The 13,980-nt window shown below is 33.4% G+C and overlaps 1 protein-coding gene across 1 annotated transcript; it reads left to right on the top strand.

The window, feature by feature from the left end:
* The first annotated feature begins 587 nt into the window (after positions 1–587).
* LOC140446411 (uncharacterized) lies at positions 588–1,103 on the top strand. The gene has a single exon (XM_072538959.1). It carries the CDS (start codon positions 588–590, stop codon positions 1,101–1,103), a length of 516 nt encoding a protein of 171 aa, XP_072395060.1.
* The last annotated feature ends 12,877 nt before the right edge of the window (positions 1,104–13,980 follow it).

Genomic DNA, 13,980 nt, shown 5'->3' with positions numbered 1-13,980 from the left:
ACAGTGTCAAAGTTAGCCTTGATGTGAACATTGACAGTCTCAATGTTGCCAGCTCGTTTAAGAATGACAGTGTCAATCTTACCCCTGGACCAAAAGTGTCACCTACAGAATGATCTTTGTGGTTTCAGATGCCCCGTTCCAAGAAACAAAGGCGCCCTGATGCCGGAAGTTATAAGAAATATGATAGTGAAGAAATAAAGAAAGCAGTTGAAGACGTGAAAAATGGCGGAAGTTGTAAAAGATCGGCAGAACGTCATGGTATTAATAGAATAACGTTATTAAATCATGTGCAGGGGATAAAATGCAAGAATGTTGGTAGACCAACAGTTCTTACACATCAAAAGGAAGAGCTTTTGGTTCATTCATTGGTAAAACTGGGAGAGTGGGGTTATGGTTTCGACCGATTTCAACTACAACGTTGCGTACAAGATTACGTTAGGCGAATGGATCGGCCCAATCTATTTGCCAATGGTATGCCAGGTGCAGACTGGTGCCTGATGTTTGAAAGAAGATGGTCTCATGAAATCAGTAGAAGGGTAGCGCAAAACCTGCCAAAAAACAGGGCAATGGCAGGATCATAGGAAGTGATGGAGGACTTTTATCAAAAACTAGAGTTGGTTGTTAACCGATGTGGCTTACAGACCAAACCACAAAATATATTTAACTGCGATAAGACCGGATTTCAAACCGATGCTGGTGTCCAAAAGGTGCTTTGTAGGAGAGGAAGTCGTAATCCAAATAAATTAGTTGTCAGTTCTACAAAAGCTACGTACACAGTTCTAATGTGCTGCAATGCCATTGGTGATTTTTTGCCGATGTTCATTAATTACAAAGGGTTGCACCTGTACCATACTTGGTGTGTTAATGGTCCCGCCAATGCTCGTTACAACTGTTCCCCATCTGGCTGGATGGAATTGGCTCAATTTTTTGATTGGTTCATAAGCTGTTTTGTACCGGAAACTTCAAAATACGAAGTAACGAAATTACTAATTCTCGATGGTCATAACTCGCACATATCTTTAGAACTTGTAGAAGCAGCTATTGAGAATAACGTAGAAATATTCTGCTTGCCAGTTCACACGTCACACCTTGTGCAGCCTTAAGTTAAACAGTCCTGGAGGGGAGTTCTACGGTAATACTATCAAGAGACTGGTTACAAGAATGTTGACAAATTGGTTTTTCCTTCGCTTATGAAAAAGCTAGAAAATTCTGGATGTCTGTCAAGAGCCAATGCGATCGGTGGGATTAGTGAGACTGGGGTTTATCCGCTTTGCAAAGACAATATGATGAAGAAAATTGTTACGGCAGAGGTGGTTAAAGCAGGCTCTAATTCTCCCCTAGTAGCGTTAGAAAAAGGACAATGACCAGAAAATGACTTTTAATAAACGCAGTCGAGTAACACGAACATTTGCTGAAAACTTGACAGATTTAAAAGTGAGAGAAAGACTAGCAAAAAAGAAACATGAAAAACAAAACAAAGCAGAAAAAAAGAAAGCGAGTACAAAGAAAACAAGAACACAAACAAAAAGAACGAAGAGAGATGTTTCTAGCTCGTCAGAGAGTGCTATTAGCGTTCGTTTAGAAAGCGATGATGATGTTGTGGTTGGTGAGGAAGAAGAAGAAGCAGATATGGAAAGGGGGCCAGATTTGGAAGCAGAAGCAGATTTACTCGAATGTGATCCTTCTACAGAAATAGAAGCTGTTTCAGACAATAATACTGGAAGTACAGTTCCCACTACAAATATGGATAAGCCATTGATTTTGGCCGGAGCTTGGATTCTTGTCAAATATTATAACAAAAAGGACATTATCTGTTACGTTGGTAAAGTTTTAACTGTAGAGGGAAATACATTTGAGGTGGAATTCCTAAGAAAGAAACAATTATATTTCGTGTACCCCTACATTCAAGACAAGGCTGATGTAAAACTAAGCGACATTGAGCAAGTTCTGGAAAGCCCTGTAATCCAAAGAGAAAAGCATTATTTCAAAATAGATTTTAAGCCTGGAATCATTATTTATTAGCAAGTAAGTTATCTGCCTGTTTCAGTTTTCAGTTTTGCCAGCTTGTTTAAGAATAACATTGCTAATCTTATTCCCGTTTTGTGATTTCAGATGCCCTTCGCAAAGAAGCCCAGCCGCCCTGATGCACGATCTTGAGCAATGGCTAGGGCAACTTATAAGAAGTTTCGTTTATGTATTTGTTTCTGAATACAATGTAGTTTTAATTTAAGCTTTCTCAGTGCAATAACAATTATTTAAGTCAACAAATAAAAGATTATCTTCTGTTTTTTTTGTAAACGTTTATATTCTAACTATTTTTGTGCATTAAAATATTCTTAGGGGGTTGGCAATTTTTTTGAATAAACTACAGTCACTTTCAATGTCAATTTTACCCTGCGCGCGGGAACATTGCTCCAGAAATGGATTTTAAAGTGGGTGTCAATGTTGTACCAAAATACGGTGTAACATTGACACCTGTAACACCCTGCAAACTTATTTTTTGTACAAAAATGTGTGAAGATTTTTAGTCAATACTAACAGCAATTAGTGTCGCAGATGTAGCAGTCCTCAGCGCTCTTGTGGCTATCATTTTTCAACAAGTCATTGACTGTGTAAAACAAAAATTATGAAGATGTGTCAATGTTGCCCCCTTTACCTTATAAGGTTATCTCAAATATCTTCTACTTCAGAAAGTTTGTTTTAATACGGAATTCATTATAGAAATTTTTTTCATGGATTATTTAGAGGACTTCTTAAAAAATGGCTTCTCCGTATAATCAGAATCTCCAAGTAACAACCCATTTCCATTATCTTAAATTAAACTTCTTATCAAGAATACGGAATTATTTATACCTACCTGGTAGGTACCTAGAAAAAACAAGTTTTGAAAATTTTCTACTACACTCTGGATATTTTATATACTTACTCTTAGTCTTTTTTATAGTTATATAATTTAACGAATTTTATAATTATGTATTAAAAGAATCTGACAATCTAGGTAGTGTGTGCATATTTTTCATTTTGGAATTCTATACTACTATTATTTACTCAATAGCACCAATATTTCTTGGAAAACGTTAATCATTTCATTTTTTTAATTATCAAGATTACGAAAACATTACATGCCTAAACCAAGTAAAGAAAAAGAGATATACACCTACTTTTATAATCATTTGTTAACAACTATTTACAATATTTTTTCAGAATATAGATCACTGTCGGTTTACTTAATCTAAACCTTTTAAAAAAGTCTTTATCATTACAAACATTTATTTATATACGTTACATTTATAAACGTTAAACATAATACTGATTATACTCTTCGATTTCATTAAATTTTCCAATACCGTATCCATGTCTCTCATCCACAATAAACATTACTATTTACGTTTACGTGCAGATAACTTTTTATTCAGTACTTAATTTGGCAAATAAATATTTTACATACCTTTTATCTGTCAGATAATTTTAATTTATTTTATCTGTCAGTTGGCAGTTCACGTTTCTTTCCTAGGTGGCGCTAAGAGATTACATCTAAACTAACAGAAAGCCTTAAATGATTTTGTTTATTAAATCTTATTTTAAAATTACTGCAACCAATATTTTCAGCAATTCTGCGAAAATAATAATCGTAATAATAATTATATTTAAAGCATAATATAATGACGGAGTGGAAGACTAAAATTCACCTTCAAATACCCCGTGAAAATAACATCGAAACTGAAGATATCCCAATTAACCGGGGCCTTTTCCAGGGGGACTCGTTGAGTCCTATTTGGTTCTGTTTAGCGATGAACCCACTATCTCAGCTACTGAACTCCACTGACTTAGGTTTTAGCATCAAAAATAACAATACTGTTGTGGCGAAGCTTAATCATTTGTTGTATATGGATGATTTGAAATTAATAGCTTCCACTCGAAACCACTTAGATCAGATGCTAAAAACTGTAGAAAATTTCTCAAATGATATTAGTATGCATTTTGGATTAGACAAGTGCCGTATACTAAATATAGTCAGAGGAAAGGTTCAGCCCGGAGGTTTCGATATGCAAGATGGCCAAAACATCGAGACAATGGGTGAAAATGATATTTACAAATATCTCGGAGTAACACAAGCGCGGAAAATTGACCATAAACAAATGAAAACTGAACTAACTTCGGAATTCGTGCGAAGAGTAAGACAACTAAATCCGTCATATCTTAATAGTAAAAATTTGTTTAAGGCATTAAATACGTACGCCTGTTCCGCGCTAAGCTACTCATTTGGTATTATAAAGTGGTCAAAAACGGATATAGAGGGTCTTCAGCGGAAAGTAAGAACACTTCTCACAAAGGCGCAAAAACATCATCCACGCAGTGCAGTAGAGAGAACAACATAGCCACGGTATCAAGAACTTATTTTCAGGTTCAGGCTAAGACATCTACTTTACATCGAGCAATCTGCGCAGTAGATGATACAACGCCACTTAAACTAAGGGAACAAGAAATGCGCATAAACCATCTGACTAAGCAAGAAGAAATGCGCACCTGGATGAGTAAACCTCTGCATGAGCGACGTCTCAATGAGATCAGCCAAGAATATGTCGACAATACAGCGTCGAACTATTGGTTGACATCAGGAAAGATGTTTCCCGAGACTGAGGGTTTCCTACTTGCCATTCAGGATCAGGTTATTCCAACAAAAAATTACCTGAAATATATTATTAAATATCCTCAAGTCCAAAATAACAAATGCCGATATGGATGTCAAGCCCAAGATACCATCCAACATCTTACCGGTCGCTGCCAAGTATTTGTCGATACTGGTTATAAAGAACGCCATGACTCAGTAGGAAAGATTATCCACCAAGAAATAGCTGACAAACTGGGACTTCTCCAAACCGAGCATCTTCCTTATTATCAATACGGTCCTGACAGAATGCTTGAAAATGACAACTACAAGCTATACTGGGACCGCACTGTGCTCACAGACCAACCAGTGGCGCATAATAGACCGGATCTCATACTAGTTGATAAACTTACTAGGAAAACAACACTTATTGATGTGGCGATACCCAACACCAATAATTTACGTATTAAATACAACGAAAAGATCGCCAGGTACAGAGATCTAGAAATACAAATCAGGAGACAATGGAGAATGGAAAGTACCCAGACAGTACCCATTATTCTATCTACTACTGGTGTTATTCCCAAAAACCTCCTAGAGAACATAAAACAGCTGGGTCTAAATGAACATCTCTATAAGGCCATACAGAAAGCTGTACTCGAAAATTGTACTCGTGTGTCCGAAAATTTTTGGGAGATACTCCAACGTACCAAGTCACCTAGGGCTCGATAACACGGAAAGAGTCCCACCACAGCTCAATCCTTTTGATACCGTAGGTATCTGGGATGAGTGAATTTTCCCCTTAGAGGGAGTGTGAGCCGTATGGCTAAATCTGGATTATATTATTGTTATTAATTAAACGTGTCGTTTCAAGGACAAAATATGATTAAAATGTCAAATGGTGGTAGTTCATATTTCTTTCCTAGATGGCGTAGTTACCTTAATATAAAAACGGTGTGACTTGTCATCCTAGCCTTTTACATAAATTAAGCATTTCTCTAAAAAATCGTGGGTTAGCGACGTAGAAAATTTAAAAAAAATTAAAATATTTTTATTACGAAAGTTTATTTATTTATTTTAAAGTTAAAGTTTTATTATTATGACTTTTGAGAGAACTAATATTTTGAATACAAATTGTAAAAATAGAAAAACTTTAAAAGAACATAGAAATGTGTATTTTAAAATTTTCATACGTTTCTTCGTTTATGTCCACCAATACAAATTATTGATAACAAAATCAAAGTTACCACCCATTACTGGAGCAGGCGTACTTTTTTTTACAGAGCAAATTTTTTACTCCAAACGGGACAAAATAAAATAAGTGGTACCAAGTGGGGCTTAAAAGAAATTATTTAAAGTAATTTTAGAGGATTTATTAAAATACATAAATACATATCTTAAAAACTTTGGATTTTTTGTTCTAAAAAATTGTGGTAATTAAGAGCATAATACGATATATTTTTACTCAGTTGCGTCAAAAATAAATAATTTTTGCACGAAAACATCTAGAAAAGAACGATTTTATTTATTTTTTCGGTAACTTTTTCTTCGGAATACTATGGGTCAAGACCGACTGATTTTACTGGCTGTCTGATCGATTAATAAGTACTTACTGAAATTCCTAACTTTAACAATAGAGTCATTGACATGTTTGCCAGCCAGAAAACCAGACTGTCACCAGCTGCCACTAAAAATCATAATGATGAGTTTTTGGTGTGAAGAAAAAAAAGTGGGGCGGAAAGAATTAAATTCTTTTATAAATAACTATTCTTTTACTACAGATCAAAACCTTCAATTAGGATAATTCATTTGTACTTTCTTTTAAACTATAAATTATACGTATAAAGTTTAAAGCGTTTGATGGTGTTATCACTAAGCATTTTAAATAGAAACATAGGTATCTAGAAAAGACGAATATTTTTAAGTTGATTTTAATAAAAAAAGTTCACAAGAAATAGTTAAAGAGTATGCATCTAAATTACTATCCTTTTCGATGATCAAATAAATCCAGAATTAAATAAGAAATCTGTGTTATAGTCCATTACCAAATACTAACATTATTAAAAAATTCCAAACTTTGTTTTTAGAGTTACTGGGAAAGGAAACAAAAAATAGTATGAACAATCTATGCTGTTCTTCATTTAAAACCTGAAAAAATTCTTTCCATATTTCACTAAAAAAACCTTGGTCCTTACACAAATACCACGTGCGGTCTGTTGTTTCTGTTTTAATACTAATTAACTAAAAAATACAAAATATATATTTTCTTTTAAATGAAATTTCTCGGTCCAACTACGTTTAAGAGTCAACCTTGTATGCACATGGAACAAGATGCATATTTCATACGTTCCCGGGAGTGACGGAATTCGCCGTGTTTGGATAACGCCAACGCCGACCGGAGGTCGTGAGTTTAACTGACCCTGGATAAAATATAGTTAGGTAAGTAAAGTGCATAATATCGTCGTTGAGCCTGCAATACCAGGCAAACGTTTCTTGAAATAGAGGTCAAAATTTTAAATTAAAGGGTTACGCCGAAAAACAACTATTTGTTTCAATATATATATATATATATATATATATATATATATATATATATATATATATATATATATATATATATATATATATATATATATATATGTGTATATATATATATATACACTTGAGTGCAAAATAATCGACTCAAAAATATTTTGCGAAAGTACGTCTCCTGTTTCAATCTAAAAAGTGTAAATTTAAAAATATTTAGTATACAATCATTAACTTCAATATCGAGTTTTAAAAAAAGTTTGTTTTTTGGTGAATTGGATGACGCATTACAAATAAATAATGCAACACGTAGAGAGGGGGTAAGAATTTGACTCATTAAAATCGACACGCACCGACTTAACGCATTTGGTTATTATCGTACGCATCAATTTCCATAGCAACTCAATAATACATCAGTCACTTAAGTTCGCAACTACGTTACAAATGGATACCACATCCGTCAACGCAACTCAAGAAGCAGCATTATTGAGAGAAGGCCTGAGCCAGAGGGCCGTGGCAAATTGGCTTAATTTAAGCCAATCTGCTGTGTCCCGAGTGTATCGTCGGCACCAAGATAATGCTGATTATATCTGTCGACAAGGAGGAGGCCGTAAACGAATAATAACGGAGAGAGATGATCGATTTTTTGTATCGAAATCACTGAGAAATCGACATTTGAGTGGTGCTAAACTCAAAGAAGAGGCTAAAGAGGTCCGAGGTGTAGTTACCAGCGTTTGGACAGTCAGAAGGAGACTTAAGGCAACCAACCTGACACCAAAAAGGGCAGCTACGGGTCCCAAGCTAACTGCAGCCTAGAAGCAAAGGCGATTAGAATTTACTCGCGAACATCTGGATTGGGACGACTATCAATGGAGTCAGGTATTATTCTCCGATGAAAGTAGGATCTGCCTACATGGCAACGACAAAAGGCGTTGAGTCTATGGAAGGCCAGGAGACCGATTTGGTCAATTTTGTATACGAGAAATTGTGTCATGGAGGCGGTTCTTGTATGTTTTGGGCAGGCAGTTCTATGGATGGGAAAACCGAGTTTATTTTCGTGCCTGGTGAAGGACGTAGAGAAGGTTTAACGGTGGATCGTAACATCAGAGAAATTTTGGAGGAACATGTGGTTTCATACGCGGATTTATTGGCGATGCCTTTATCTTAATGCATGATCCCATATCGCATGAGTCAACACCACCTATCTATCTAAGATCGGTATACCTACAATAAATTGGACTGCGGTAGGCCCCGACATAAATCCAATAGAGCATATTTGGTATGAGCTTAAACGAAGGGTCCGGAATAGAAATCATGCATTAAGGAGCATAATAGAATTAAGAGCTGCGCTTAATGATGAATGAGAAGCAATGCCTAAAAAATGTATTAGAAAAGACGGTAGATCCATGCGAAATCGATTGAAAAGTGTAATTAGGAGTAGGGGTGGTAATATCAAATACTTAATGATTAAGAAATTCATTTTGTAATTGATGATTTCTCTGCTCATAACGCCTTTCTTGCGTTAGTTCCAATGATGACAATTTAGGAAACTCTGTTCGTATTGTATTGCATATTGTTTTTATAATGCGTCTTCCAAATAATGCAATAGCAGTTTTTGTAAGTTTAATAAAGTTATTGTTTGCACATTACATTTTTTTATTTTCACACCTCTTACATTGAAACAGAAGGTGTAATCCCAAATATTGCTTTTGAGTCGATTATTTTGCAGTCAAGTGTATATATATATATATATATATATATATATATATATATATATATATATATATATATATATATATATCTATATATATATGTATATAATGTATAGAGGGGATCAGCTAAATGGCGTGTTAAAGAAAAACGCTTTGGCATATCGACTGGTAATTTTAGTTGCGCATGTTTTGCAATAAAAACTTTTCTGTGTGTCATGTAATACTGGCCAATAGCAACTTTCTTGTTTTAAAATATACAATTTTTTGATTCCTTAGATTCCCTAATCACAAACGTTATTCGTGTTTTTAAGTCAGCTAAGTCAAGGGGTGTAGTTTTGTCTACAATATTTTTGACATATCCCCATAAGAAGAAGTCTAATGGCTTCAGATCAAGAGATCTTGCTGACCATTCCATTAATCCTTGCCTTCCTATTTAACGATTTGAAAATATTCGGTTAAGGCACTGCTGAATATTGATTTGGTAATGGGGTGGTGTTCCATTTTGCTGAAAGTATTTTATGTTCTTGTGGGTTTGCCGGATCAGGATATTATAAGTTTGTCAAGTTGATATGACATTATTTTAGAGAACTACTAAATAATTATCGCCACTCAAATTGCCGTCAATAAAAAAGGGACTTATGGTATGATCATCAACAATTCCTGCTCATACATTAACATTTTTAGGATATTGTGTACGTTTTTCCTCATCTAGTGAGGTTTTCCCTAGACCAATAGCCACAATTTAGAGATGACAACAGTCATCTCTATAACTATTAATTTATAATTGTCATTGATATAAGCGAGTTCTTGTTTCAATTTGGGATTTTTTAATATTTTTTTTTTGCTTATGGAATGGCTTCGGAAATATCATCATCAAATTCTGACATAAATAATTCTATTTCATTGCAGTGCAGTAAAAAAAACGCTTCGACCCAGGTTCCCCACCTTGTAATTACTGGTTTAGGTGGCAAAGGGACACCGGTAAGTCTTCCTTTATATATTTGCACCCTCAACGGAGCCTTTACAAAAACTTTTTTCATAAAATTTATAAAATTATTTACCAAACGGAAACAAATTTCTTATTTCTTCAGCAATTCTATTTACTCCGTGGGCTACACAAGTGCAATGAATTAAATTATAATAAATATCTTTAAATTAACAGCAGCTTTTAACATATATGCCGCAGCAACTGAAAGCGTTAAAACTATTTTATTCACTGGTATAGCGTTGGGTAAAAAGAGGTTTGTTAAACTATCTTGTATTAATCGACTTATTGTATTAAATTGTTTGTTTTTTCCAATTCTTTAACGGTAACTAAATAAGGTTTTCTCGCAAAGTTTTCGTTCAAAATTCCAATCATTAAATTAGCTATATACCTGCCTCATACATATGTCGTTTCATCCACGATAATATACAAAAAATTGCTTTCTAACTCCCGCTTAATTTTTGAAATACATTCCACATAACATTTTTCCACAGTATGTTTTCCCAATGTACTCTCGTCCGGTAAGGATTTATTAAGATATTTTTCGAAAAAGCATTTAAAACTAGGGTTATTAACTTTATATAGAGGAATGTTGGATGCAATCATCATCTGGCATAAATCAAATTTAAATGCGTCTTCCTCCTTTTTTTGAACTGCTTAAACTATCCCGCAAAGATATTTGGGCTAACTTAGAGGAATTTAATTTTTCCAAATTACGTTTATGAAGTGGGGTTCCACAATGCTGGTCAATAAAGTACTTTTTTCTACTTTAAATCTGAGAATTAAAAAAAAATAATTAGAATTCTAAAACACCTTTAGAATTTAGTTATGTTGTGGGACGAGAAAAAAAGAGAAAAAATAAAACTTACCGATTTGCCGCATGGTTTACAAAATGCTCCATCTCCTTCTAGAGAAAGTTCCGAATAAGGTGCGATCCATAGCCTTAATTTAGATGTCATCTTTTCACACAAATGTCTAAAACGTTTTAAAACGTGTTCTTTGCTTTTCGGTATACGCAACAAAACTAGACTAGGATATAGCAATTTGTGACTAAACTCTGATACAGTAACCGACTGTACAACTGATAATAAACTAATAAAGCTTAGAGATTTCCAAATAGTTAACCCTCAAGTCTCGATCAGGTACATTTTCCTAGAAATCTGTTATATAAACAAACCATTGATATTTTATTATTGACCCAAAATTTTATTATAGAATGGTTTAGTAATAGAATAATATCAAGGGTAGTACCATGAAATTTTAAAAAGGGCACAAATAGGCGGAATTTACGAAAAAAGGCAAAAAGTGCAAAAAACAATTAAAATAGGCAAAATAGGCAAAAAAGCCATTTTGCCTATAATCCGAGCTTTAATAATTGAGAATTTTTTGCTATTATTCTTTTTAAACTCAACATGTGCATCTTTGTGATTATATTTCGATACCAATATTCTAATAGAAAGTATTCCACAATTTTTCAGATTTAGCGTTTTTAACAAATATTGTTCCAATAGGTCTTATTCCGTCTATATCTAAATATATCGTAAGAAACATTCTGAAAATATTTTTTCGCGCATATTCTAATATGTCGTAAACAAAACCGATTATTTTTATTTTTCGAATAGGGCGTATAACACAATCGCTCCCGTGATTTCATGAGAGATGAGTTAAGAGAAGATGTATCATGTGCCTTACCAATTGGAAGTTGTTAACAAAGATCGCTTTTTTCAAGATCCCTTTGATAATGATTTGATTGAAAAAGTGTATTATTTGCCAGAACAAGAAAATAAACCTGTAGATGAAACTTATCATGAATCCATGCAAGCTCAAGAAGTAGCTCACGCGGAAAATGAATCAGATGAAGATAAGAACCTTTGGTACAACTTAGAGATAAGATTATTTGCCAACATGAAAATTTAGAAGAGCTTAAAGATAATTCTGATCCTGAGTTTATACGACCCGAAAAAGAAGCTTATCAAGCAGATGACTCGGAATACTCAGGTGAAGAACAAAATGAAAACAATCCAGGTTAGTACAGGCCAATGGTAAAATATACCATCAATAAAAAACTGAAAACCAAAATTTACTTCAATATATATTTTTTTACAGATACCAAAATAGCTGAAAAAAAAAGAAACAAAAAAGCCAATAGTGAATTATGGGGCAAAAACGTTAACAAAAGAAAAAGAATGATGGGAGATGAGTACGTTGGATACACAAGATCTAAAGACGCAACGGTTAAACACGATGCAAAAAGAAACAAAAGAATGCTCAGACCTAAATGTATCTCAATTTTTTGTAAAAAAGCAGCAAATCGTTTTTGCCAAATAGTGTCGGAACAAAACCGACAAACTATTTTTGAGAAATTTTGGAGTATGTCCTGGAAACAGAAAAGATTATATGTTTTGCACATGACCATTTACACTGGAAAAAAAAGAGAAGCTACACAAAAAATTCATCCAGGAGAAAGGGATAATTTGAATATGATTTAAAAATTGAAGACGGGAAACATCAGGTGTGCAAGCAAACATTTCTTGGTAAATTAGGTATAAAAGAACGTATGGTTAGGCACTGGGTCAATAAAGGGTCTGTGTTTGGAACACAAAGTAATCAGGACGACATAAACAAAAATAAGACTAAAAAAAAATACGTCAGCACATTCAGTAGAACAAAATAGAAAGCTAGAACAGTTGCGCCTATTTCTAGATAGTTTCCCCAAAACTGCTGCAAAAAGTCAAACAAATTATATCAAGAAGACGATTTTAAATCAAAAACTGACGTATTTTACTATATAAAAATAAATATTTAGACGAAGATGTACTACCCTTGTCAATCAGTACTTTCCTAAAAGAGTTTGACGAAATGAGTCTTGCACTATTCAAGTCCAGAAAGGATCAGTGCGATTTATGCTGTGTCTACAAAATGCAAAAAATTTAAGAAAATGTCTACCGGAATTGTATTTTAGCAAAAGACCATGCCCACAAAGAAATAGATTTGGACAAGAATAAAGTTCAAGACCAGGCTAATTATTGTTTTAAAATGGATGTGCAGGCCGTCAAATTATGTCCTCAATTACAAGCGCATTGTATTACAAAACAAAATTGCAGGTACACAATTTTACTGTCTACAACTTATCAACTCATAAAAGCAAAAATTTTGCATGGAACGAAACAGAAAGAGAACTATGCTGTTCAGGTTTTGTAACCTGCATCATTAAACATCTGGTATCAGCTTTGGACATAGACAGGAAACCTATAGTTTTATACTCGGACAGTTGCGGTTATCAAAATAAAAATGCCATTCTGTCAAATGCATCGTCCATTCTTGCAACACAATTTGATATTAAAATTGGACAGATTAGAAGTTTCTTCAGAAGGTCACACTCAAATTGAATGTGACTCTTCTCATAGTCTTATCGAGGGACGAACGAAGGAAAAAGATATTTTTTTACTGACATACTACATAAATATTATAAAAGAAGCCAGGAAAAAACCAATGCCTCCGAAAGTAGATTATTTGGACCATCCGTACTTTCTTAATTTTTGATAAAATGCCTAAAATATTTATCTTCTGGAAAAATTTTATTTAAAAATAAATACGACTGCTCTTATGAAATATTACAACAAAGACAAAAAAAAATATTCTGGATGAATACCTACCCAAGCCATTATACAGCAAAAGGTTAGAAATTTCAAGCGAAAAAATGCCTTGATCTACAAGAGATTAAAAAAAAAGTTATTCCAAAAGACACACATTACTTTTATGACTTAATAAAATATTATGAAAAGACAAAAAAAAGAATCAAACAAGAAGACAAAAAATAACAGAATTACAATTATCAACTAATAATAAAAATACCGTCCTAATAACCTTTGAAACTAAAAAAGAACAAAATATAAAACAGCAAAAAAAGCTACAATAAAGAATGGTACAAAAAATAAAACTGTGAAAAAGAAAACAAAAATAAATAATAAGAACTCGAATAATTAGTGTCCTATTTTTATATTTCAAAGTATAGATTTTTGTATTCAAACATATTAAAAGTTTTGTATTTTCCAATAATTATTATTATTAATTTAAAAAAGTTATTTTATGAAAAATAAAATTAATTATTTTAATTATCATTGTGTAATTTGTCTTAACCAACA

This window comes from Diabrotica undecimpunctata, chromosome 7, assembly GCF_040954645.1.
Source record: "Diabrotica undecimpunctata isolate CICGRU chromosome 7, icDiaUnde3, whole genome shotgun sequence".
Classification (NCBI taxonomy): domain Eukaryota; kingdom Metazoa; phylum Arthropoda; class Insecta; order Coleoptera; family Chrysomelidae; genus Diabrotica; species Diabrotica undecimpunctata.
This window is presented reverse-complemented; position numbering and strand designations above follow the sequence as displayed.